General features: G+C 40.0%; 1 protein-coding gene across 1 annotated transcript in view; it reads left to right on the forward strand.

Annotated features, from left to right (window-relative positions):
- The window catches only part of LOC119134125 (transmembrane protein 211), a 37,513-nt gene that overhangs the window by 9,006 nt on the left and 2,900 nt on the right, over positions 1 to 25,607 (forward strand). Inside the window, exon 2 of the mRNA XM_037270612.1 lies at positions 1,270 to 1,408. Coding sequence (XP_037126507.1) covers positions 1,270 to 1,408 — 139 coding nt within the window. The remainder of the gene's footprint in view (positions 1 to 1,269; positions 1,409 to 25,607) is intronic.

Here is a 25,607-nt window from a genome sequence, read left to right on the forward strand (position 1 = left end):
CTTTTGAGAAAATTGGAGGTTTTTAGGTGCACCTTATCGTGCAGAAAATCCGATAGTTATTAGCATCCGGGCCGGGCCATCAATGTGTGATATTGAGAAAAAAAAAAATCAATCACAGTCTCTAAAGCTTGCACCGTGATGGCTGCTGCTGATGTGACAGACGGGTTGAAAGCAGAGTGACTTCCTCGCTTGCGAGACGATTTAATTAGCCGGTTATGGCTCTTTGGCACAGGAGCAGACCGGGGAGTGTTAGCGAAGGGCTGTGACGCTGTTGGCAGCCACTCTGATGATTCTTTTGACCTTTATTTGTCGTTGTGGCTAAACACGTGTTAGATTTACACCCCTGCTACATGCCTCAGCTGCTTGGTGTGTATCGCAAGGGCACCTTCACCATCATAGTCCAGCTGGAGCACAAACATCTTGTTGCACTTCACTGTACACTTGTTTGTGCATGATGGCTTGTGTTAAATGGAATAAACCGGCCCTGTACCGTATTTTCCGGACTGGTGTGCCTTATATATGGACCAAATTCCTAAATTTAAACTGGCCCGAAGCTTTGTCATGAAATCAGTCATAAGTGGCCCGCTGAAGACTATGAATCATGAATCAAAAAGACTATGGATCATTATTTTGTGATTATAAAGTAATTTGTTGCGTCTGAAGTTGAAATAAAAAAGATAAAATGGAGAATGATTTGATTTGGATTAAAAATCTGACATGATGCATTAATGGTGCGCCTTATAGTCCGGTGCGCCTTATATAAGGACAACATTTTCAAATGAGCCATTCATTGAAGGTGCGCCTTATAGTCCGGTGCGCCTTATAGTCCGGAAAATACGGTAGTCTGACACACTTACAAATGAACATCGGTCATGGTGGAACTTTGACTACTCTGGTAGATGAGGAAAAGCAATATGAAAAAAAAATCGACCTCCCATTCTGTATGGAAATTCGGTTGCCTCATCATTTTCATACTTGATGATGTTAAAATGCTTATTTGGACAATATTTTGGCTGACATGTTAATTGATTAACTGTTACAGTTCTTCCTTGGTCTGTTTCCTTCCTTTTGCTTGCAGCAAGTGTGTGATTATACGCCCCTATAATGAGCAGGAGCAGCACCCTGTTGTTTGAGCACCGAGAGCGCTTTTCAAGCTGAGGCAGCCATTAACCTGTCGTATTACACAACAGGCTTCAAGCAAAACATGTTTGGCTATCGCAAGGTTATCTTTTTTTAACAACGTGCTTTGTGTGTGTGCTTGTTTTCCAGACCAGCGCAGTGCTATGCTCGGGAGGGTGCGCCCTGCTGGCCGTCAGCGCTCTCTTGGCCATCATCACCGTCTTTCTGCCCAGTGGAGGATGCGAGAGGAGGATCTGCACCCTGGCTGGATACATGCAGATGGCCTCAGGTCGGCACACACCCAAATAAACCTCAGTGCATGTTCTCAGAAGATAAGATGATTATTTTGCTTTAGTCCTTATAGTCCTGAAAGTCACATATAAAAAAAAAAAAGAGAGGAACAAATGAACCCACACATGACTAAAATAGTGTTCCCCAACTTTGATGGAATCCACAGGTTGATTATGTAAATTCTGCCATCTAGTGGAAGAGCATTTAATTGTTCTGCCTATACATCCACTTGCATAAATATGTGAATAAAAATACATTGTTTTAATTTATAAACGATGACTTTCAGACTAATTGAAAAAACATATATTTCAAATAATAATAATTTTTTCAAATAATTTAATAAACATATATTAATAAATTATAATAAATAAACAATTCCTTTCAGCACACAAGTTGGGATGAAACAACCACTGGTTTGGAAGTAATATTGTGCAACAAGAAAATAATTAGATGCTTTGCTTCTGATAGTTGAAACAAAAAAAACATTTTTTTTCTGGTATCACTTAATAAAATTATGAAACAACAACGAAAGAAAAGGAGCCGTTGGAGGGGAGCTGCTGCTAAGCAACCGGCGTGTCCCTAGCTCGTGTTCAAGTGAGGCTAAGGCAGATTTAGAGACTGATGTAAAAAAAAAAAAAAAAAGCCAATTACACCTCCTTAGTCCTCAGTTCAGGGCTGCGTGTGACTTTTCTTTTGAGTTGTGCACACAAAACATGATCTCATTGCTCACTAAAACGTTTCATTATATTGCTAAAAACAAATTGTGATATATTCACGGTGAAAACTCTCACGGAGGCAACTGTAAACATTTTAGCGGTCAATCACTTGTAGTTTCTCGCTGATTGAGTCCCTAGTGTACAATGAAACCAATCCCTGCATATGGCATTTACAAATCAGCGACCGATTTTGTTGCGAAGGTCGAATATGAACTGCAGCTTTTACATCACATGCTCGCTGGAGTGTTTCTAGTGGAAAAATAAAAAAATGTAAATAGCATTAATCAAAATTGTTGTTTTTTGGAGTGGCAAAATATGAAGAGCTTACCTCTTACGTATGGAATGTTTCGGGATCTAAAGGTTATAGTTAACTGTCTGAAGCGCTGTTATCTCATCGCTAGCAAAGGTCATTGTTGCACTTTACGATGATGTAAGACAGGAAAAGTGCCGCTTGTCCAGTGCTGACATGTTGGAGTAGATTTAAAAGATGCACGTAGAAGACAAAGCATTGTTCCTCTATGGGGCACAAAGCTTCTCTGACCTTGTAATCAAAGTGAGGGAGGTCTGTAATGTTCCACTCCGTGCAGACATGTCCTCACATGAAACCAGTTGAGGCCTTTATGGTGGTCCAGAGAATGAAGGTGAACTTGTTTTTGCAATGACGCTCCTCCTCGCCACGGCGGCCCCATCAATGTTTTATGTTCCAAGTGAGAGAGGCAGGACACTGCTGTGCGCTAAAGCGAGAGCTTTGCTACTTTCATGTATATTTCATAAGCCTGCTTCTTTTTTAGTGGTCAGGAACCATTACATTGCTTATACGGCCAACGTGTGTGCTGCTTTTTGGGGCAAACCAAATCTTGAACACAGCAACTGAGAAGCTTTTTGCCATCACAGTGTGGTTTGGTAATTAAGAGCATGTTTTAAGATTAAGGCAATTATTAGGTTGCGCTTGGGTGATTTAGTTGTCACAGGGCATGTTTACATTTATGCACTTTAGTTTCCAATTAGCTTGTTTAAATTGGATCATTTACTGCTGAATGAAAGGCTATGTGGATTTTTTTTCAATGTAACTTGTTGTTGTTCTGATATTAGCATAATTTATATGCTGTTTACATTCATGTAAATATAATTTGTCTTCGGTTAGCATCTGGCTGCGATATGATCACACATGGGGCTCATTTGCAATATGCAATGACATGATTTGATTGATCCTATTCTGTAGGGAATTTAGTAAAAATGTAATAGATGATTTATTTTGTTTGTTTTTGGCAAAGTGAAAAAAAGAAAAAAAAAAAAGAGCATCTAAACTACTGACAATGGCTTTATTAATTTAATAGTTTGCTTGTTAGATTGGGAAATAAATCTGGATGGAGTAATATAAAAATCCAACATTTTATGTTTCCCCACCAATTATTCTCATTTCAATCACTGATTTTTTAAAATCGGAACAACTGATTTTAAAAGCAGAACATCTCGGAATGAATTGTGTTGATGCCAATGTATGATTCTCATGATCACAAAGAAAATTAATATAAAGCGTACATTGCCTGACCAAAAATATTCTTATAATAAAATATTCTCTATTGCTTGAAGCACTCTTGGGCTGTTGTTTATTTCTTTTTATTGATGTGGCTGCTGGTGAGTACTTTTCTAGTCCAAAGAAAATATTGTAGAGTGAAAATGGTTCTTTGGGAGTTTCATGGGTCATGACTTCAAAGAAATATGCCGGCAGCGGCATTTTTCTGCTCCTGAAAGTAATATACGCGTGTAATCCACCCACCTCATTTCTTACTGGAGTTTGTTTGTGTAGTTATTTGAAGATATACAAGTAGAAGCTTTGTTCTCAAGAAGAACTGCTGGAGAAATATGCAAGATTTGGCTTCCTAATCATCTTTTAGGAACTTCCATCCATCCGTTTTCTATACGGCTTATCACGTTCGGGGTTAAATAAACATCTGTAGGTGATGTATTGAATTTTTTGGGGGGAAAAAATCAAATTTGTCGCAGTCCTGGCTTTGAAGGAGTCATCTTAAGCAATGAGAGCGTGAAGGAATGTTCCTCCATATTTCCCGACAAGTTCAACTGTAACTTGGGGGCTGTTTTTTTTTTGTTTTTTTTGGCACATTTCCCTCCATGTGCGACACGCAAACTCTCACTTGCCATCATACGGAGTTATTTTATGCTTTCGCTTTCATTCCGATCTGCTTGAAAGGGGAAATCTTATTTTGCCAGTCTGCTGAGGATGCTCGGCCTGCTGTGTCAGCGCTCCCTTGAGCAAAGCTGCTATGCAGATGTCCTCCCAAGCGCGCTGATGAAAATAGGAAGTCGCTTTGATCAAAGTACCTGCTGTGTTATTTCAGAGCCGGTTGTCGCCGCCTGAGCCCATATGGTACCACGCCAGCTGTCAATCATTCTCCCCCCCGATACAGATGAACGTGCATACCATATCGGGCAAGATGAAAGCTGCAGAGTCCTTAAACACTTTTTCCTCTCTTCCATTGCATGAGGAAAGATGATTGGACATTATATCAAGATCATATTTTTTTCAACTTTATCCAAATGTTGCCTCCTCATTCAGTATGCACGTGTGTGTGTGTACATGTTTATAACTTACAAATACCAAGAGTGGATTTACCAAAATCTGTTGACACGAAGTGGAATACAGCTGCTCTGTGTGGGCGTGGGTCTCTCCAGAAATTCCCACTAGCGTCTGTTCGATGAAAAGAGCAGCCTGGATGAGTCATTGTTGTGACTGCACTTGCAGGATTGCACCTGCTTGAGTTCTCCAGCCTGGGCCGTAAGCCATAAACATACTCCGCACTTGTGTGTGTGTGCATGTTTATGTGCACTTTGCTTTTACTCGCATTTGTCATTTTCCTTTCTTTCCACTTATGCCATGATTGATTGTCTGCTCAAAGCTTTCTCTTGAGTGTGTGCTCATTTTCTTTGCTCTGATGAGTAAAAATTGTTCAAATATTTTGAAAAAGATGAATGCTAATACAAATTGGAGAAAAGACAATTTGTAATTTAGTATTGATAGTTGATGCACGATTTGTCTTTGCCGAGCACATCAAATGATGTGGTGGGCCGTATCTGGCCTTATGTTTGACACCGATGCTTTAAAGACAATAAAATCTTCAATTGTCTTATGTACAGGAATTGGGCTTATTCATAAAATGATACTTGTATATATTTAAATATAGACTCGGACATGTACAAAAGTATATATTTTTATATTTTAAGTACAACATTTGAGTTGAACCCTCAAACAATTTGTCTCCATATGACAAAAAAAAATAGCTATGATAAAAAGTCTGTTGAGGGGAGTGGGGGCGGCGTTATGCCAGTGTTTCTGGGTCAGCGCTACAAATGAGACTTACAGTATATGCAATTATTAACAGTGTCAGCACAGTACACGCTAATTCATGTTGACATGCTTACATAAATCTACTAATAAATCATATATGAAGCATACCATCAATATAGGCCTGTCACACCAATTATCTGCTTCAATTAGAGGTTGGTGGCACAGAAGTATTGGGACACCAAGGAACACAGCTACTACATTATGTTTGCTTACGACAGTTTTTTTTTTCTATGCTCCCTTTATTTGCGCTCAGATCCCGTCACACTGGGAGGCTAATTATCCGATTTTTTACACTTTAACACTTTGAGACTATTCTTTTGAAAGACTCGGATGCACTCGGCTGTCTCCCGGCTCTGTCGGTTTGATCTCAGCCTGTTTACTCTTCAGTTAGCTGCTCACTTTCATCATGACTGGAATTCCCCCGGTTCTCAGCTTCCAGCCCAAGCATGTCAGAGAGAAACAAGATAGGATATATTTTGGAGTTGGAGAGATGCAAGATTTTGTTCTCATTTTGTTTCTTTCGCACAGTTCAACAAGGCTCATTCTTAGAGCACCGTTAGATTTGCTTTATGATTTTTTTATCGGTGACACAGAAGTGATTTAATCCTAAAAAGTAAAAAGATATCAACTAAACCTGATTTTTAAAGCTTTTTGGGAACCTTTGCTTTCTTGACTGACTGATTAAAATCGATCGATTTTGTTATCTGTACAACTCACTTGTGGAAAAATGACGAGTCATCAAAAGTTTCATTCAATTTCCAGTTGCTATTGGTCACATTTATTGCAAATGCAGTTTTAAAAATGATTTAATCTTGATCTCATTCTTCTTGAATCATAATCTGCCATTGGAACAGGAGTGTGTAGACTTTTATTTTTTATTTTTTTATTAAATCCACTGTATATCTGAGGAGCCCACAAAGTGTCATCTTCAACATTTCTTCTGGCTAAAATAGAATTACAGCCTGTCAAAAAAAAAAACCTGAGACAACCCAACAGTCTTATTGAAGCAAAGTGAGAAAAAAGGGGTGATTTCTCTGACAGAAGACCTGACCATCATCATCTTAGCTATCCCATCCAAAGATGCAGAAGAAGAAAAATGGAGCATCAGAAGCAAGATAGTTGCATCCAATTACCTGCCTGATGCCGTACCACAAGATGACGGTAACAAGGGAATAATGCATGTTTGCTGTTTTATCTCCAGATGATATTCTCTTCTTTTAAGTCTTCCTTGGCTTCTGACTTCAGCGCTTCCATCTTTCATCCCACCCCGTCGTTGGATCCACAATAAGTGCAATTCTCAGGCTCGCTTTCTCATCTTTTGTTCAATGTTTGCATCTGACAGAAACAAGACGGATGGCCATTCATTCACCCGTCCCACGAGCATGGCCTGCTTTGTGTGAGCGATCGGTTCTGTACGTCTTAGTTGCGCGACCGTCTTCTTAAATTGGTTTGTTGTGACTCTATTAGCGTCATCCGGTGTAATTAACGTCCCCTCAGGGGTGGGAATTTAACTTCCCCCGCTTTATAGGCTTGTTTTGCAACACAAGTCAATAAGGAGCTCAAACCATGATTTATCGCCACAAAGTAAATCATCCCAGATTTTTCAATTTACCTTTACAAAATGTAAATTGACAAGATCTGGTGGTTTTGCTAATTGTATGTGTTTTATCATTAATGCCAGGAATGTTGTGGTATGAAGTGATGGGCAGGTTTCCTAGACAAAAAAAAAGGAGAGGACGGCGGTGTTTTCTGTGATCTGACTGCAAATGAACTCCCAAGTAAACATTTGCTTGACCCGTACATAAACACGGGCACGCATAAACACACTGGTTGTTCAATCATGGTTCTTCCGTTCGTGCATGGGCAGCATTGTCTCCCTCTTATCATGTGAGACGCTGCTGGCTTGGCAAAGGCTTGAAATGTGAACCTCCAGGCAGCCCAGGAAGGGGGGGCGGAAATATGGACGATAAGAACAGGGAACAGAGGATGAAAAGATATATTAAAAAAACAAAACAGTAAATCAATGATGAGGCAATATTGATTGAAAACTATTGACCACTTCACAGCACATTAGCACATTTATTTGCTAATGTGTAGTCATCCCAATATTGTTTTCCAAATGGCAAAACCATGTTTGGTCAAATAGCGGAGAGGCTCTGAACCATGTAACAGGTGCCCGTGTGTGACAATGCTTCCGATGCTAAAGACACAATCCGATTAGCAAAAAAACACACATTCGCTTCAAATAGAATAAACAAAAGTAATTAATTCCAACTCCTCTTTGAATGGTTACAAATATAAAAAACATTTATTTAGTCCTTGTGCCAAATGAACACCGGTCACGCTTTAGTTTTCCAATTATTTTCATTGTTTGAAGTCTTTTTTTTATTTTTTATTGAGGATTGGCTGTGAGTTATTGATGCAAAGAAACACCAGCTTCTTTTTGGAATAGAAAAATCTGTGCCCCTGGCTGGTGATGATGTCATTCTTATGGGACACAGTATCCACTCTGCTCAGTATCCTAATAGGCATCTCTTGAGCAGCTTACAGCTCAAAGCTTTTTTCCACAAACAACAGCTTTACTGAAAATGTGTGCGCCTGCAATGCGGGCGTGCTCGATATGATGTTGGCAGGCACGCTTCTAAATCAGTCAAAGTGGAGTTTGCTAATGAGGGCTGTCGTGTCGCCAAGTGATAAGGAGTGTTTTGAAGATTAACTGTCATCAGTATTGCAAACTCAGCATCATAACGCTGCCAAACCAAAAAAAAAATGGATTAACACTTTGCAGATGATCAGCGAGCAGACGTCTCGTGATAATTTGCAGCTACTTCCGCCTATCGATAGTCTGTTTTGAGTATCCTCTTTATCTTTTGACTCCGAGTTGAAATTGAACGAGCATCTCTGTTTTGATTTTTTTCGGAACAGAAGCTCTCAATCATTACAAAGCTTTTGGAGGTCATGTTCTCAAGTTCATCCTCTTTTTTTTTTATCTTTTGTTCAGTCACCGTAAACAGCCTTCCCTGGTTGTGTTCACGTTGCTTTCACTGAAAATAGCTTCGGTCAATCGCCTTCGGGAACGCCAGTGAATAACAACCGCCGCCAACTGAGGAGAAGCTAATCCGCAGTCATAGCAACCTGGTGATAAAACTTGTGGAGAACTGAGATGCTTTGTAGGCAGCGAGGAGTGTTAACCCAACACTTGTTTTCTTAACACTGCTTAAGTTATTGATGCAATCTCACCGAGTGATGCCTTCCCTTTCCTGATGCACAACCGATAGTCACAGCTCATCGAGAGCTTACAGAAGCACAGGAGAAGTCATCAAAACCCTCCCCGACATGCCACATCACACCCTTGACTGCCGCAAGCAAAAGAAGAGGATGCAAGTGGCACTGTGTGAGCTGTGGGGGTTGCAGACAAAAGAACTGTGGAACATCTGGATGCTGGTGATAGCTCTGCTCTCGCCCCATACCGGCCAAATTAATCAAACCTGTTGGGTAGACTGTTTAGTGTGTGTGTGTGTGTGTGTGTGTGTAAGAGGAAGAGGGAGCGTGCCATCTATTAAGAGTCGCTTCACATCCTGGACGCCCATGTGTAGACAGACATATCCGGAGAGGGGTGGCAGGATGGAGAGAGCATGGAGCGAATGTATAAATCAGTGGGGCTGAATTTTTCAGAGTGACTGGGATTTATACGAACTGTAATGTCGGATTTTCAGAGCTTACTGTTTGGAGCCGTTTTGCAAAAGTGTTTATTTGGATTCTTTGTATGCAAGACTGGTGTTTGTGAATCCCAGAGGTTGCATGAATGGTCATAGGCCAGAGGCGTGTCGATACACTTCTCCTTCCTCTGTGATTGTAATGATGTGAAGTGCCATCAGTTATTTCCTGACTTGGCTGCAGGGTCGATAGGAATTAGCATCCCTTTCGAAATGTAACCTTCAGGGATTTACTCTGTCTCACTCGGAAAACAGAACAGCTAAAAAATTAATTACCCACCGCTTTCTACTCGATGTGCTAATAATTCAACATGGAGTCAATTAAATTAAAGTCAAAAATTGGTTTAAGACTTTGTTCCTAGCTTGTTTCGAGTTGTGGATTTTTGATGGAATCCACGCTTAATTGCTGTGTAAGCATTTTTTGGTGGTCTACATGTTAAATACTCATAAATTAACTCTTGAGGAATGAAATGAATTGAATGGAATGAATTTGAAAAAGTTTGGCTAGTTCCCTGCGTATTTATGTCCCATCGTTAGCGTTTTTTGTTGTCAGTCTTTTACCCTTTTTGAATAGTCAGTGTTTAATTTGACACCAAATTAACAATTCTCCAAGGTGCTCTTGCTTCAAGCTGTATTTATCATTATTAAAGTTCATTCATAATACAGCATCGCTGCTATTATCGTTAGCATCAATTAAATCCGCTAGCTAGCTCACATAATAGGAAACGCAAGGATGACAAATTAGCATTGGTAAAGTGGTCATTTTAAATAGCATTCAATCCTACTAATTTAAAGTATATTCTGCTATTCAGCTCTAGTTTGCTAACCGTTTTTAGTGGGTGCGTTGTGCTCTATAGACCACACTTTATGGCGACCGATCCATTTACCAGTCAAATTCACTCCCCATGAAGTGCCTCTCCATGTACACTTAAGAGATTTATACTCGCTGCTCGCAACATTAGGTACATTTCAACCATTTACAACCCCAATAATAATTGTCAAGCGGAAAGCTCTTTGTGAGTGTCAGTAAAATCCGAGCACTAACTTTGCCGGTGCGGAATAAAATAAGTCTCTTTTGTTGAACTGTGCAGTTGTATGTTAATTGTATTTAGCTCATAGCTAACAGCTAACAGTTTATATAACTGGATAAGATTTGCGGTTGTGTACAATTGTGTTTCTGGTTTATCTTCCTTCCGTCCCAGGTAACAATGATTGAATTAATCCTTCCACCACTTCCTCCTTTGCCGTGAAACTGTTTTAATGATCACAGAACTGGGACGGATTCCAAATGGCAATGGCTTTAATTGAGAAAAATGAAAGGGACACCCGTGCCATTCATTTATCTAAATAGAGCAGCGAGGGGTGCGGAGGGTCGACCCATTTGCAATTTTTCATCCGCCCCCGTGTCCCTTCTTTGAGCCATTTCCTCTGAAGAGAATGTGTGAAAATTTCATTTCGCCCGCTGTATGATGAATCAACTTGAGGAATCGCTACGCTTAACTTAATTATGTTTCACACTGCAGAGAATCAAACAGTTGGACTGTCCGATGTGTCAAATTCTTGTTTGCTTAGGACTCGGTAATTGAAAAACTCTTCACCAAAGTCATAAAGCAGATTCCAGGCAGATTGATGGCTTACCATAGCAAAGTGCTGACCTTCTAATGAACCTCTCATTAGTGACATCATTAGTTGCCGCCTCCCGTGGTTTAAATCACCACTACGGGGCTAGCTAGCAGATCGACTTAAATCACCTCAGCGCTCCGATTTTCATGTCCTCTTTAAACGTAAAGTTCCCGAGGTGGCCAGAGGTTAATGTGGGTCCTTTTCACAAAGCAGCACTGCCCACGCCGCCGTTCTCCGCCATTTTTCACAGATGACCTGGCGTAATCTGTGAGTATGTGTCAAGCAGGGGGACATTTATTCCAGATTAATTTATTCATCTTCCGCTGCGGGCGGTGATGGCGCTATATATCTAACGGAAAAGAGAGCTGTTGGAGAAAATGAAATCGTTCATTCTTATCCAAAGTACTTTCTTTTTTTTCTCCTCTCCATGGTAACCTCCTGTCACACTATGTTTGACAGACACTCGAAGGAATTGGCTAATGGCGCTAGTTGGTTTCTTCATTTAAATTTGAGATGGAGCCCAACTTGCATTACCGTGTCCATCAAGCAGAAAATAGGAACAAGCCCAAAGATAAAAAGTCTTGAGGGGATTTTTTTTTTTCTCCACTTCTTCCACCACTTTCTTAATCAAAACATGCCCTGAATTTTTTTTAAAAGTCACCTCTTTCATCAAGTTAATGTAAAAACAGGTTATTTACCTCAGGGATGTTTTCCAATTCATTGGTCATGGTGGTGTGGAAAAATTTGTGGCTGGCCAAGCTTACTCTTACACTTTTTCTTATTAGGTCTCGTATTATTCCCATCTGTGCTGTACGGGTGAAGAGTAAGTACAGGATGATGGTTCGCTGCACGTAAAGGCAGTTTTTTTGTGTGTGTACGGCCTCTGTGTGCGTTTGTGTCCTCTGAGAGTGTTTTTGTTGTTAAACTGCACACTTGCCAGATAGAGATTTTCTGTCGGTGCTTTTGATAGTTTTCAATGAGGACGGGAGGTAGAAAAACATCCAGTGAGGCAACCGGACCATCAAAGAAGTGCTTGGCTGAGTGTTGTCGAGTTTGACCTCTGGTAAAACGTTTGATGGAGTTCTCAAGGTAGCAGAAGGATATCCTAACTTTGCTTTAATAATGCTAAATATTTGGTAAAATCAAATTTTCAAAACTGGATGGATCTGTTTTTGAGTACCGTATTTTCCGCACTATAAAGCGCACCGGATTATAAGACGCACCTTCAATGAATGGCCCATTTTAAAACTTTTTCCATATATAAGGCGCACCGGATTATAAGGCACACCTTCAATGAATGGCCCATTTTAAAACTTTGTCCATATATAAGATATATACATTTGGCCCGCGGGCCGGACTTTGGACACGCCTGCTGTAGTGGCTCAATATTGGTCCATATATAAGGCCCACCTGATTATAAGGCGCACTTTCGGCTTTTGAGAAAATTGGAGGTTTGTAGGTGCGCCTTATAGTGCGGAAAATACGGTATGTAAAACCGATTTAACATGAACCCTTTGGCCGTGACAGATTTGAACAACATTATAAGCCGTGTAATTATTTCCTACCCATCTGTATATATCCTTTTTTTGTAGTAGTCCCAGTGGGAACAAGCTAGCGATTTGTTTTCAAGGACAATGTCTCCCCACTGAAACATTTTGATTCCCAACTCGCTCGAATTGCCCTGTTAACGTGCTGACAAATTCATAAGTTTCATTGCGGCAATTTTTTTCCACGCAAGAACTCACTGTAGTCAAAGAAATACTGCCAAGGGGCTTTGCACTTCTTCCAGCCCGATTAATTTTACAGCTTATTCTGCATACGGGGCATTGTACTTTGTAACGGCATTAACACAACGCCTCGAGTGTACAGTTTAATTGCAACAAGATGCAAGACTGCATTTTTCGGAGGTTTTACGGAGAACTGGTTGATCACTGATGTATTTTCAAAATGCAATATGCTGTCCAATGTTGCTAATGCATTTTCAAAGTCATGCTGGATTTATATTTAATGTTTACTTATCAGTGCTCCTTATCTTGCAATTATGACCTACTGATTACATAAAAAAGTTGTGTGCTCATTAAAGTCTGCAGAAGGTATTAAAGTGAATTGTGTGTAATTTTACACTGTTACATCTTTGCTATTTGTTCAGTGCGAAGCCCCCATCTTAACGACGGTTAATTGGAATGTGGCGCCGGCTAATTGAAGGTCACACCTTTATGCTAGCTGCCATCTGGAAGAAAAGCTTCTCTTGAGGAGAGCGCTTCACGGGCTCAGAGGATTTCCTGAAATATAATTTGAATACTCAGTAATGGGATCAAGCTGCAACTTGCACGGCAACCAGGACATTAAATGTCATTTTATTTAAGCGAAAAGGCAACTGCTCCTTGCTGAGTCGCTAATGGCTGCAGTCGTGTCTCTTGCATGCTGTTGACAGGTTGCGTGTTTCGAAGGAATACTGTGGGAATACACACAACCAAGACTCAAGTGTGCTTGGGCGGACGAGACAGACTCATTCCATCTGAAGTTGTATTATTCTGTAACAGGCAGATCTGTAATTTGTAGTGTGAATAAAGTCAGATCTTCCTTAGTTAGGATAAACAAGAGAAGTTAAAGTGGATTAAATGCCGGAGATTATTTGCAGCATTATGGATACAAGTGCCAGCAGCCTCTGCAGGTCAGACAAGAGAAAACGAGATGGGGAGAGAGAGAAAAAAAAAAAAGCCTCAGGCTATGATTTGCACAATGGAATTTAGCAGGATTGTATGGAACACTCGTGCATTATTAAAGTCCATTAAAGTTAGTAGAATGAGAGTGACTATTAAGTGAATTTAGAGCCTGAAGGGAACAGGGATAGAAATTCATCACCTCCAAAATTATCAAAATGAATTAAAGATGAGATAGCAGAGAAAGTTGGTAATTATCAAATATATTAGGACTATAAAATCATATACCGAGTTCCAAAGCGGTGTTTTTTATTTTGATGGGGATTTCATTGGACAAAATAATCTTTTTTTCAGAACTACTCAAAATATACCATTCAAAATGATTATGATAAACTAATATTATTTATTTCAAATTTATTGTTTGAAATAAATGAAACGAAACGAAATATTATTTATTATTATTTTATTTATATTATTATTTTGAATTTTTCATTCTTATCTGCACTCTTTTTTTATTTTGATGGGGATTTCATTGGACAAAATATATATTTTTTCAGAACTACTCAAACTATACCATTCGAAATGATGATGCTAAACTAAAAGTAAATAAACAAATATTATTTATTATTATTTTGAATTTTTCTTTCTTATCTTCTCCCAAATGCCTTTGCTTGATCCACTTTTTGTTCCTTGGGCTTCTCTTATTTTCACTTTCTGTCCTCCTCCAAATTGCAATGTCATTCTCATTGTTGCTAATAACGTCTCAAGCTTTCGTTCCCTCTGCTTGCCTTTCTTCTCCTTCTGGGATGTGATAATGATTTATCACCATACGGCTCAAAGTGGGGCGGAGATGTATAGTGCGGGAGGCTTGAGTGCTTTTTAAGGAGCAAATGGAATTAGAATTGGTGACTGGTGCCCTTGACCAAGGACAAGAAGCACATACGCACATATTCATATTTACTCAAGTACATACCTTCAATAAGGAATTGATTGTGGTGGCTGCACTTCTTTTTTTCATTCCTCATTCAAACCTTGACAGTCATAATGGCCCTCGTAAGTAAACGATGACGACGATGCGGCCTGCAAAAAAAATGAGTTTGAAATCAGCATTGCGCAAAATGATTTGTTAATATTTGAGTTCAATTGAAAATTTTATGTACATATAAACTCTGACTAATCGCCACCGTTTTCCCACCGGGCCACAATTACAAAGTATCCTCCCACTATATGGTCCAAATCCTATAATAGCTCTGAGTTTGTCCCGCTCGCATAAAAATTACACGCGTTAGTGGTTACGGGACAAAGCAACCTCTTTTATGGCACGGCCTAAGATGGTCCGAGCTTGAAGACGTTTGCATGGTAATAGGCTGATGGTTTGTATGGATGGGAAGTCTGAAGACTCGCTGGCAATCACACAGGCGGTGAATGTGAAAGAGGCCGGGCCGGGCCTGGACGCTCGCTCCGTGGCTAATTGTGTTAACCAGAGAAAGACTCGGTTGGCCTGTTCTCAGCCATTGATTGCAAGCAGTGGGTTGAAGCCTTTTCAAGAAGAGCTCGAATGGTCTTGAATGGACCATTCCACAAATACAGAAAAGCTTAAAGACAAAAAAAGGATGAAGGCAATGATCGGATTGGACAAAGTTTGTTGGCAAATACTTTGCTGAATGAGTGTCACAGTTGAATGTACGGCACTCCAAAGCGGGTAATACCTCCCTTGAAATGTCTAATTACCGTATGTTCCGGACTATAAGGCGCACCTAAAACCCTCAAATTTTCTCAAGATTTTCTCGACAGTGCGCCTTATAGTCCGGTGCGCCTTAGATATGGACAAAGTTTTAAAATGGGCCATTTATTGAAGGTGCGCCATATAATCCGGTGCGCCTTGTAGTCCGGAAAATACGGTAATAGTCAGTCCATTAATTGTTGCACCTCTGGATGTCTCACAGACAGTTTGGTGACATACTTAAAAAGAAGGTGATGCATGTATCATTTTCCTTCCCCCTCCTCGACTTTACCAGCTGACCTTGGGGGCTGTGCTATTTAGCCACAGACATCCTTGAGCCCAGCTGTGTTTATGTCTTTCCTAACCTTTTCAGAAATGTTCAGCCCGACCATTGCTTTCGTTTATAATATCCATCCATCTTTGTCTCCCTGGCAAATGCACAGACATAATCGGATTGTGAGGGCATTAAATAGTGGATAGCTGTAGTCATTGGATAACCTACGGGAAACCAGATTTGGGGGTGGGGGGGGGACGCATTTGTCAAGTGTCACGGCTGAGACCTGAAAAGCAGATACAGACACGTGGCGTTCACTTACTCCCTCATCTCGGGAATTGACACAAGCGCTTTGAGATGAGGACGGGGGTTGCTGTGCCATTTCATTTTTGCTGCCATGCCGGATGGATGAGTTAATAGGTTTCTTAAACTGAGATCATCTTTCAAATATGAACTGGAGTGAGAGTGGAAGCGCTGTCACAAATCCACAAGTGTTTATATTGACGTGAGGAAATCAAGTATGAGATCAGCTCTTGCATGTTTCCGCTTTGCTGCCAATTTCCTTTTTCTGTGTTGTTTGTACTCAATAAGACAACTGTCAACTCAAAAAGACGGTATTGTTTGGAGTTGACACTTGTCATTGTGGCTGTAAACACATTTAATTCCACAGACGGCTAAAACTGAAGCCCTGCTCTTTTTTTTTTCTTTAATTATATTCTGTCTTCATGCTCATATCTGCTGATAGGAGTAATGAGAGTCTAAAATGAGAGGCTGTCCTTTTTTTCAAGTGTCACAGACTTGTTTTTGTGTGTGCCTGGACACATAAGGAGGGGAAACAGTGATCGGTAATCATTTGGAAAAGGGAAAATGTAGCGCCTCATCAATCACACAGTGTTCATTAAAGGTTACATTGCCACAACTGAGCCATGGCGAGAGGAATATAAAAAATGTAATTATCCTTTATCATCAGCCCGAGGAGCCTCAACATAATTAGGCGTTCTTTTTATTTCAAGTTGATTTGTTCTTGCTCTCTTTTGGGATTAAAAGCATCGGCCGACCATTCAATTGTTCATTAGCCATCAGGCCATTAACTCAGTAGTCCCAGTACAGAACTTGAAGCTGGAAGCAATCCTTGGTGCAATGTCAGTGTCACCTACAAGCCTGCATTACAAAGATTGTTACAATCAATAAACTTTTCATGGTTATGTTTTGTAATATTAATTATAATATTTTTTTACTTCTATCTAGCTCTCGCAGAGCTATGATTTTTTTTTTTTTCCTTTGCATGAGGTGTCCAAGGACATCTCAGGAGCTCTGCAATACAAAAAAAAAAAAAAAAATCTTCAGAAAACACAGATGGGGGGGAAATTTGGAAAATAAATCCTGGAAAAATACATATTTTGTGTCTTTTTCTTCGTGTGTCCTTATGTTCTCCGAAGTGTACAAAAACAGACAAACATTTTCAAAGAACTGGTGGTAATTACTGTACCTCAGGTCATAAAGATGCTTGTTCGCACAGACAAAATGGCTGCCACCTAGATATGATTAACATGTACAATTTTCTGACAGTGTGCTCACTCCCTATTGTCTGTTTCCTTTCCCCCTATTCATTCTACATGATTACAGATGCTGCATTTGTCCAGTTTGTCTATATTTTAGTTTTCTTTAAGACTCCTTTCATACAATAACAATGGCATCTACCAGGTTGACACATTCTGTGCTACATTAGCATCTGTGTTCATTGTGCTCAAGCAAATATGTTAGCATAGCGCTAACTAACGTCTGCCCACACAACCAACATATTCAATGATGTTGAATTACAGAAAGTCAAGGACTAGGTGGTTCCTCTTTACACTATCAAAGCTTCTAATGAACTGCAATCTCCTTTTGTCTTCTGGTCTTTGCACCCTGGGTGTAAAATGGCCAGAAGAGAACGATAGAAAAGAGCTCAAAAATAAAAGGATGGGGGTAGAGACTGCAAGAGAATGAAAGCCAAGTGAAAATCCATATACATGATTTATATGAGTGCGACTGTGCGCAGCAGGCAGAAGTTATCTTTTATTTATGAGGGCATCAGCGGCAAAGCGCCCAGATGTTAAGCTGTGCGGGGATCTCATCTAGCTCGTTGCTCTGTGGCAGTAAAACTAGAAGGGGTGTGTGTGTGTGTGTGTGTGTTGCCGAGGAGGGCTTTGTAATCATGTGTGTGTTTGTATGCACGGGACAGACAAAGCTTTGTCCTCTGTGACAAAAAGCTTTAGGTTAGATACTTGTCACTGTAAGCGGGAGCCTTCAAACTTCTGCTCCATTTGTTAGAAGAAGAGAGATAAAAAAATATAAAAAAAACGCTTATGGAGTCATTTATGGGATTGGCTCATTTTCTGCTCTTCCATCAGTCAAAATTAGAAGGCGCTTGTTGTTTTCTCCTCCGTCAACAGCTCATCAAAGAAGCCCCGAAGATCCATTATGTAAATGAAGGCTACGTTGTCAACCCGCATCAGACATTACATCATCAATCGAAAGTGACATTAACACCACCCGGGGAGCTGGTCATGCGTACTAATAACTACAATAAGAGACTGCGAATATTATAACAAGGTTCCAAAACATCTCGTCAGTTGCAATAATAGGAACTTGGATGAGGAAACAAAACGTTTTTTTTTTGGCTTTCCTTTATATTTGATTTAAAAAAAAGCCTTGCGGAATCCATTCTAGGCTGTCCTCAGATAGACATAGAAATCGCCGCCAAAACAACACTGGTGCCATTTTGAAAATGACTTCTGTTAATTTGCCCCACCACCATCACAGCTCAATTATTCCAAATTGAAGCAGTTGCTTTGAATACTTCACATTTACAATAACATTAAATGCAGTTTGCACTTCCTATCCGCAATTACACAAAATGGGAAAAAAAAAATTGCTGTTTGAGATTTCAGAGCACTGCATTTGGCTTTTGGTTGGAATAAAGGGATGCCTGGGGATTCAGTTTTCCACAATTTAGGGCACCTGAGATGCTTGATGGCATTTCATGTCACTCTACGCTGCAGATGAAAGGTATCATCTCAGCTCCTGACACGTGTGTGTTTTTCTGCGTGCACACACACAACCAGCAAGCTAACCCATCTAATTTGCTTTTACAAAGAACAAGAAAATATGCTAGGCATGCACATAAAAGCAACAGTCGACATTCTACGTTCAAGATATAGTAGCTCATACTAACGTGCAGCCAAGCTGATTTTATCAGCGGACAGAGTATCCGCCCGTGTGACATTTATTATACCATAGAAACCTTGTCATCATAATGTTCTCAGGACTTCGCACCCCATCGTAATAATAGAAAGTGCCTGGAAACCTCTCGGTCTAGTCTTTGTACTGGGCCATTAGGTGCGGTACAAAATACAAACTACTTTGGTCCACAAATATGCTTGTTCTCTTTATCTAGTCCATTAAAAAGGCACATGAGGTTATAGTAGCAGCAGGCTGAATATTTGTTTTATTATAACGTGGGTGATTGATTGGCTTTAATCAATAAAGCCCACAAAACACAAAGAGTTGGGGGAAAAGGAAATAGCAGGAGCACCGTGGTGAAATAGTCCAACAATGTTTGACGTCATCGATCAGTTAGTAAGCGTTTGGCATTTTGATTGAAACCATGCATGGCTAATGGGCTTGGCAGAATATAGACAGAAAGCGAGTCACAAGCCAAGCACAGGGAAGCTGGTGAGTCTGCTCAAGCGGCGTCATGTCCAGACATTGCCAACATCTGGTTTGAGGGGCATCTGTAGCATCCCACCAATGGTTTCTCCATCTTTGGAGCAGGGACCTGGCCTTGGGTGGAGTGTTTGCTGCCAAAGCAGATGGTGCTTGAATGAGATGTGCTGAGGCCATGATGTGGATGATGGAAGAATAGCCGCATGCTTTGGCTTGCATTGGGTACACAAACTGGTCAAATTTGCTTAGATTGGAAGTGTAATTGGAGATTCATGACTGGGCATTATTTGATAGAGGCTTGGGAATTTGTGTGGCTACTGCGTTTAGCCAAATGTTGAAATGTGTTGAATTATTATTTTTTTTGGTGGGTCAAGAACAGTAGAAACAAATTCCTGTACTTCACTTTTGTCCAAATACCTTTGCCCGTGCTCTATAAGTTTCAGTTCTTGTACGGCAGGGGTGTCAAACTCATTTTTTTCGTGGGCCGCATTGTCGTCATAGCTTCTTTCGGAGGGCCATTATGACTGTCAACCCAAATAAATGTAGGAGCACCTCATATTATATACAGTAAAAGCTACAAAACAAACTGACAAATAACTCGTTTTCAAAAACTGGTCAAATATTAAAAAAATATACATTATTACAAGTGAAGGCAATTTGAGTAATGACACAAATTTGATGCACAATTTGTCTTCGCGGGCCACATAAAATGATGTGGCGGGCCGTATCTGGCCCCCGGGCCTTGAGTTTGACACCTGTGTTGTATGGTTAGCTTATTCTGCTAATCGCATCCATCGTGCTAGTCACAAATGTTAGCGATGGCGCCGTTTCCCTCTGAAACATTAATCCTGCAGCGCCTCTCTCTGGTTCTGCTCCTGCTGTGCTTTCTAAATTCATCAATAAATGAATCCCACAATACAGCTCAAGCCGTATGCCGCATCAATAGAAATGTCAGCATTAACCGCTGGAGAGTCTTTAAGCTGTCGGCACCAGTTGAGCTGAAGGATAGCAAGTGGGTGGAGCGGAGTGACCCGGTACCACTTATTATGGGTGACAATCACCGCTCAGCCTCCTTCATTCTTGCAAACCTTTTAGATGCAGCACAAAAACAACACTTCATGGTGCAAGGTGACTGAAAAGCAGATTTGCATCATCCTCACCAATTACAAGATTGATTTCATGCACCAAGCGTCGCTGCTAATCACTTCCCATTAGTCAAGATATGCATAAAATGTAACTGCTTAATTATCCACAGACAAATTCAAATTATTTCTGACGGTATAAGAATATACCAGACTGGACTGGAGTTGTGTGAGCTCCAAAAAAGGATTGCTGAAGAAAGACTGATGGTCTCATGGCAGCTTTTAGAGCATGCTAATGGCTAATTAAACATTTTGTGACAAAAGTGTCATGGTTGTTCTCATTACATGCTATTCACTACTCCTGCAGTGCCATAAAGTTCTCCAAGGTTCCATGAATAGTTGTCAAGAACCTTTTATTTTATGTTTCCTTTATCCGAACTACATTGGCTAGTTATTATTAACAAGCAGTAATTGGCTGCTCGATAATTACGTCGCCATCTCAGTCATCGCATACTTGACTCCAGAGGCCATATTTTTGTCGTCGTAAGTCCACAACCAAGGCTCGGGGTCATTAAAGTGATGTCTGTCAAACAACACCCAAATTAGACTGCATTCATCCTTTCACCATGTATGTCGCTGGGGGTTTAAGAAAAGAAATTGTGCGAGTGTGTTCTGCTGTTGCTAAGTGACGAAGTTAGTTAACAATGAACTGATTGGAGTTTGACACCATGGAGCCCGGCACACACTTTTCTATGAATTTCAGGGCCACTGTGCATAAAAGGTGTTGAGCGACTTATTATTCATTACAACATTAAATCTTTTTGAATTGGACTCTAACACTCCTTGTAATAAGTGCACTCAATCTCCGATTGCAAGGCCATCTATTTTTCCACAGTCGCTGTTGGCTGACTCCCAAATTTGAATTTCTTCTAATGATGTGGGTTTTTTTTGTTTTGTTTGCTTTGCTTTTTAACTTATCACCATGCTCAGACCTCAATAAACATTAAGCAAAGCAAAATTGCAACCCCATCTGTAGTTGATATAATTACGACCATCAGGATAATGGATCTGAATTTTAATTTGTGGCATGTTAAGTGGACTTGTGGGGTGAATAAGAAGAAGAAATCAAATTTAGCAGCAGCTTGAACTCAAACTCGTATGTTGTCTTATATTTGTTTACCATTGTAAGTATTCATTCATTATGTTCATTATATATGATGTCAGCCATGACTTAAAATACCTTTGTGTGTTAGCGGCGCTTTGCTAATAAAGTCTGCTGTAACCAAGGAAGTGCTTTAACCACATTAGCGCTTTACTCCCTTGTGTCTCCGTGGTCATCTTTTATTACATATCTTTTAGTCGCTGGTCACCTAAGCCTTGCTATAGCGGTCTGAAAGCACAACATCGATCTAAGGGAGAGCTGGAGGCCATTTGTCTGCACTGAAGGAATTCAGGTGGATTTGTTTGCAGCTCCTTCGTTTACAGTTGCCGTATCGTATGAGGCAGCAGGGTGACCTCGCGGTTAGCACGTCTGCCGACGTTTGTCTGGAGTTTGCATGTTCCCCCTCGTGCTTGAATTGTTTTACTACACGTGCTTTGGCTTTCTCCGACATTCCCAAAACATGCATTTGGTTGATTGAAATAGTCCAGCAGAGTGAATATGTGAATTGTTTGCAATTATTTTATGATTTAAGAGTTAAATATGAATTTGTCATAAATATGATAAAAGGATTTTGGGATAAGTTTAGGGTAAAGTACCTTCTTTTCATTTTCGATAATAAGTGACTAAGTCCACATAGTTTAGGGTAAAGTACCTTCTTTTCATTTTCGATAATAAGTGACTAAGTCCACATAAAGGGGAATAAACAATAATAAGAAAATCAGTGCAGCACCAATTGAAGTTTGTGCAATATTTGGATCAATAAATGTCTCCGTAACACTTTTTGAAACAATAAAGGTCCGTGGAAGCTCATCCATGCAAACCCCCCTGTGGTGCGAGTTCAGTGTAATGAACTTGAGCTGCAGATAAAATGAGCTCCAACTTTTTCAAACTGATAGCTACTCCTAGCATACTGATTAATACGCAAGGCTACAGGGTATACAAACTTTTGAATTTTACTTAATTGACCTTTAATGATTGATTAATGCCTAACTATTGGTTAGCCTAATTAAAAGTGGTTTACTTTGGCGGAACTCCAAATTCCAAACATTCTTATTGTAACACTGAAGCTCACTGACACGCACGTGTGCACCTGTCTGCTCCTGGTCGGTGGATGTAGAAGCTGAAGGTAATGGTTTCCTATTTTTCCCTTAATGCCAGTAGGTCAGGAAGTGTTGGCTGGGCTGAATTTCATTACAGAAGCCCAGCAGGCTCCCGCATCTCCTGTAGGGATTCATTATGTTGCCGCGCCAACCAAAAGCCACACTGACATACCCCAACTCACCGAGAGCAACATGCAAGGTTCACAAAGGTTTCCATGTAATGTCAGGAACCTCCAGGAACTATTCACATGGCACAATGGATTCATATTTTTCCTATTACCGTATTCTCCGGACTATAAGGCGCACCGGACTATAAGGCGCACCATTAATGCATCATGTCAGATTTTTAATCCAAATCAAATCATTCTCCATTTTATCTTTTTTATTTCAACTTCAGACGCAACAAATTACTTTATCATCACAAAATAATGATCAATAGTCTTTTTGATTCATGATTCATAGTCTTCAGCGGGCCACTTATGATTGATTTCATGACACAATGCTTCGGGCCAGTTTAAATTTAGGAATTTGGTCCATATATAAGGCGCACCGGACTATAAGGCGCACTGTCGGCTTCTTTTAGGTGCGCCTTATAGTACGGAAAATACGGTATTTTTTTTAAATTTCTTCCTAAACAGAGTCGTGCCAGTGGTCACAACTGACATTCCTCATTGGGCGACTGAACTTGTTTACATTTTTCGCCAAAGGCTGTCAACATGATAAACATGCCACTTTAGTGATGGCTTCAATGTAATTGCCACTTTCTTTCAAGTATCACTATTATTTATTTTGCCATCCATGCATGTGAAATGCTCTATCGCCTATGCTAATTTAATATGTGTGTGTGTTGGATTGAGCTACAGATTAGGTTTTGTTAGGAGGCACATTGACACAAACCACATGTGCGCTCTGGGTTACCTCAGAGGGGATAAGGGAGTCAAGGACAAGCAATTTGTCTGAGCTTTGAATTAATTTGCAGTATAAAAAAAGATGGCGATATGGAAATGGAAGTAATTAAATTGATAGATTGGATGCAGCGGGTGAGATTCATGTCATCATCGCTACACTGCTCTCAGGATGGAGATTCGCCATCACATGCCTCAGCATGCACTGGGAACATTTGTCTGGCCTTTTTTTTTTTGTCGAAAACATTTGTTGCATGCAGCTAGTAACAATCAATTATCCTTAGGAGAGCAAGAAGCTAAATCAGGATTTATATCATTTTAATGTATAAGCCTTATACATTTCATGTGCTGATCTATTTTAACTAATCTGCCCATTTTTTTTATTTTTTTTATTAATACCAAGTAGTGTTCAAACAGTGATGTAGAAATTTGTTCTGAGCAAATATTTGCTCAAGCACTCTCCACTGCGCTGTCGGAGTCTACGTGACAGTCCAGTCGGTAGTCTGAGTGATAAACAGACCAATTACTGAGCTGTGATTGACCAGTCCACGGGCAGACTTGCTCATTCTAAAGATAGCAGAGGCCTTTTTATTGCCCTGCTAATCTCTCCTATCACTGTATTTTATTTCCTCTTCATCTACTCTTCCTCTTCCCCTCAAGGTCATCTGATTTATTTATTTTTTTGGGTTATTTTTCACCTCGACTGTCATCATCGGACAGTCTTGATTTAATTGACTTGTCGCTGGAATTCAAGATATTTTCCCCCAACTCTGTCAATTTAATTGTATTTATTTAAATACATTTGTATGAATTTTAGCAACTCAATGTTCCCTCTGTTTTGTTTGACTCATCAAATTACCTCTGTGTACTTGACCACCTTGACCCTTCCGTTCTGGAACACGCCGGTACTTGTATAATTGTCATTAGCCTAATTTCCCAGAGGCTCATTGAGCTTAATTCTCATGGCTGTGTGCAGACTGGAGCATGTCACATTAAGATGGAATCCCTGCTGTTTGCACCATCCCTGATTACCACTTTGAGATTCATCACCGCCTAGCAAATTGAAAACTTTCCTTACTCATCCGGTCATTCCTCACCTTGAGTTGATATTGAGGGGGAAAAGGAGAGGTGATCAGACCTGATGAACGTTATATGTAGCTTTCAGGTGCATCTTGCACAATGTTTAAATTTATACAGTACAGTATATCTTGGGAATTTTGGAAATATTCAAACCTGGACACTGGACATTTTAATAACATTTTTTTTTTAGCATTGCTTTAGAACCAAAAACAAAAAATGTGCAATAGAATAAAAAATAAAATCCATTTTTTTTATTTATAGAACTTTACTACAATACATCAAATAACGGCAATTTTGTATTTATCCAATTATTCCCATTACTTCCCAAACATTATTCCCATTAGAAAAATACTCGACAGCTAATTGATTAATTACCTGATTAACATATGCAATATATCCATTTAGTATATTTGCGTATGCGGTCACGTTGCACTTAGCGCCTCGAGCTGTTGCTGTAAATCAGCACCTAATTTACATCAGCTAGCTAGATTCCATTTGGGTTGTTATTATTATCATGACGGTCAAGACAGAGAATAACTTGCATGTGTTATTTATGGTAGCTGAAACCAATCACGGGAAAAGATGACGGGCAGATGAAAAAAAACTGTAATGTACAGCTCGAGGCTCGCTTTTGTAATCAAGCAGTACTTTTCAGTCCTGCATGTCATTGTGTATCAAGTTGATAAATGAGCACATGCAGTGCTTTGACGCCAATCCAGTTGTCCATATTTTGCATCCACTATCTTTTGAATGTGTTTGTAGTGCTGTCCTTTTGTAGTCATTAAAAAGCACTTCAAAATATGTACATGTCATCTGTTGAAGGGCACACTCAAAACAGCATGTTAGTTAATTAAACTGCCAATCTTTTCTCAGATCCTTGCAGAGATTATACAATGTGCCATTGTTCCAATTGTTCTCCTTCAGTACAAGGTTACAATGGAAGCGACTGTATTGTCGTTGTCTAGACAGGCGTCCTTCTTTGGACTGTTCAAGTCTTCACCCCGTGTGAGCAATCCTATCATTTGGGTTTTGTAAGAACCAGTTACTGGGTAAAAAAGATACGTGATGAAATTCAGTG

The sequence above is a fragment of the Syngnathus acus genome, chromosome 14 (assembly GCF_901709675.1).
Source record: "Syngnathus acus chromosome 14, fSynAcu1.2, whole genome shotgun sequence".
Classification (NCBI taxonomy): Eukaryota; Metazoa; Chordata; class Actinopteri; order Syngnathiformes; family Syngnathidae; genus Syngnathus; species Syngnathus acus.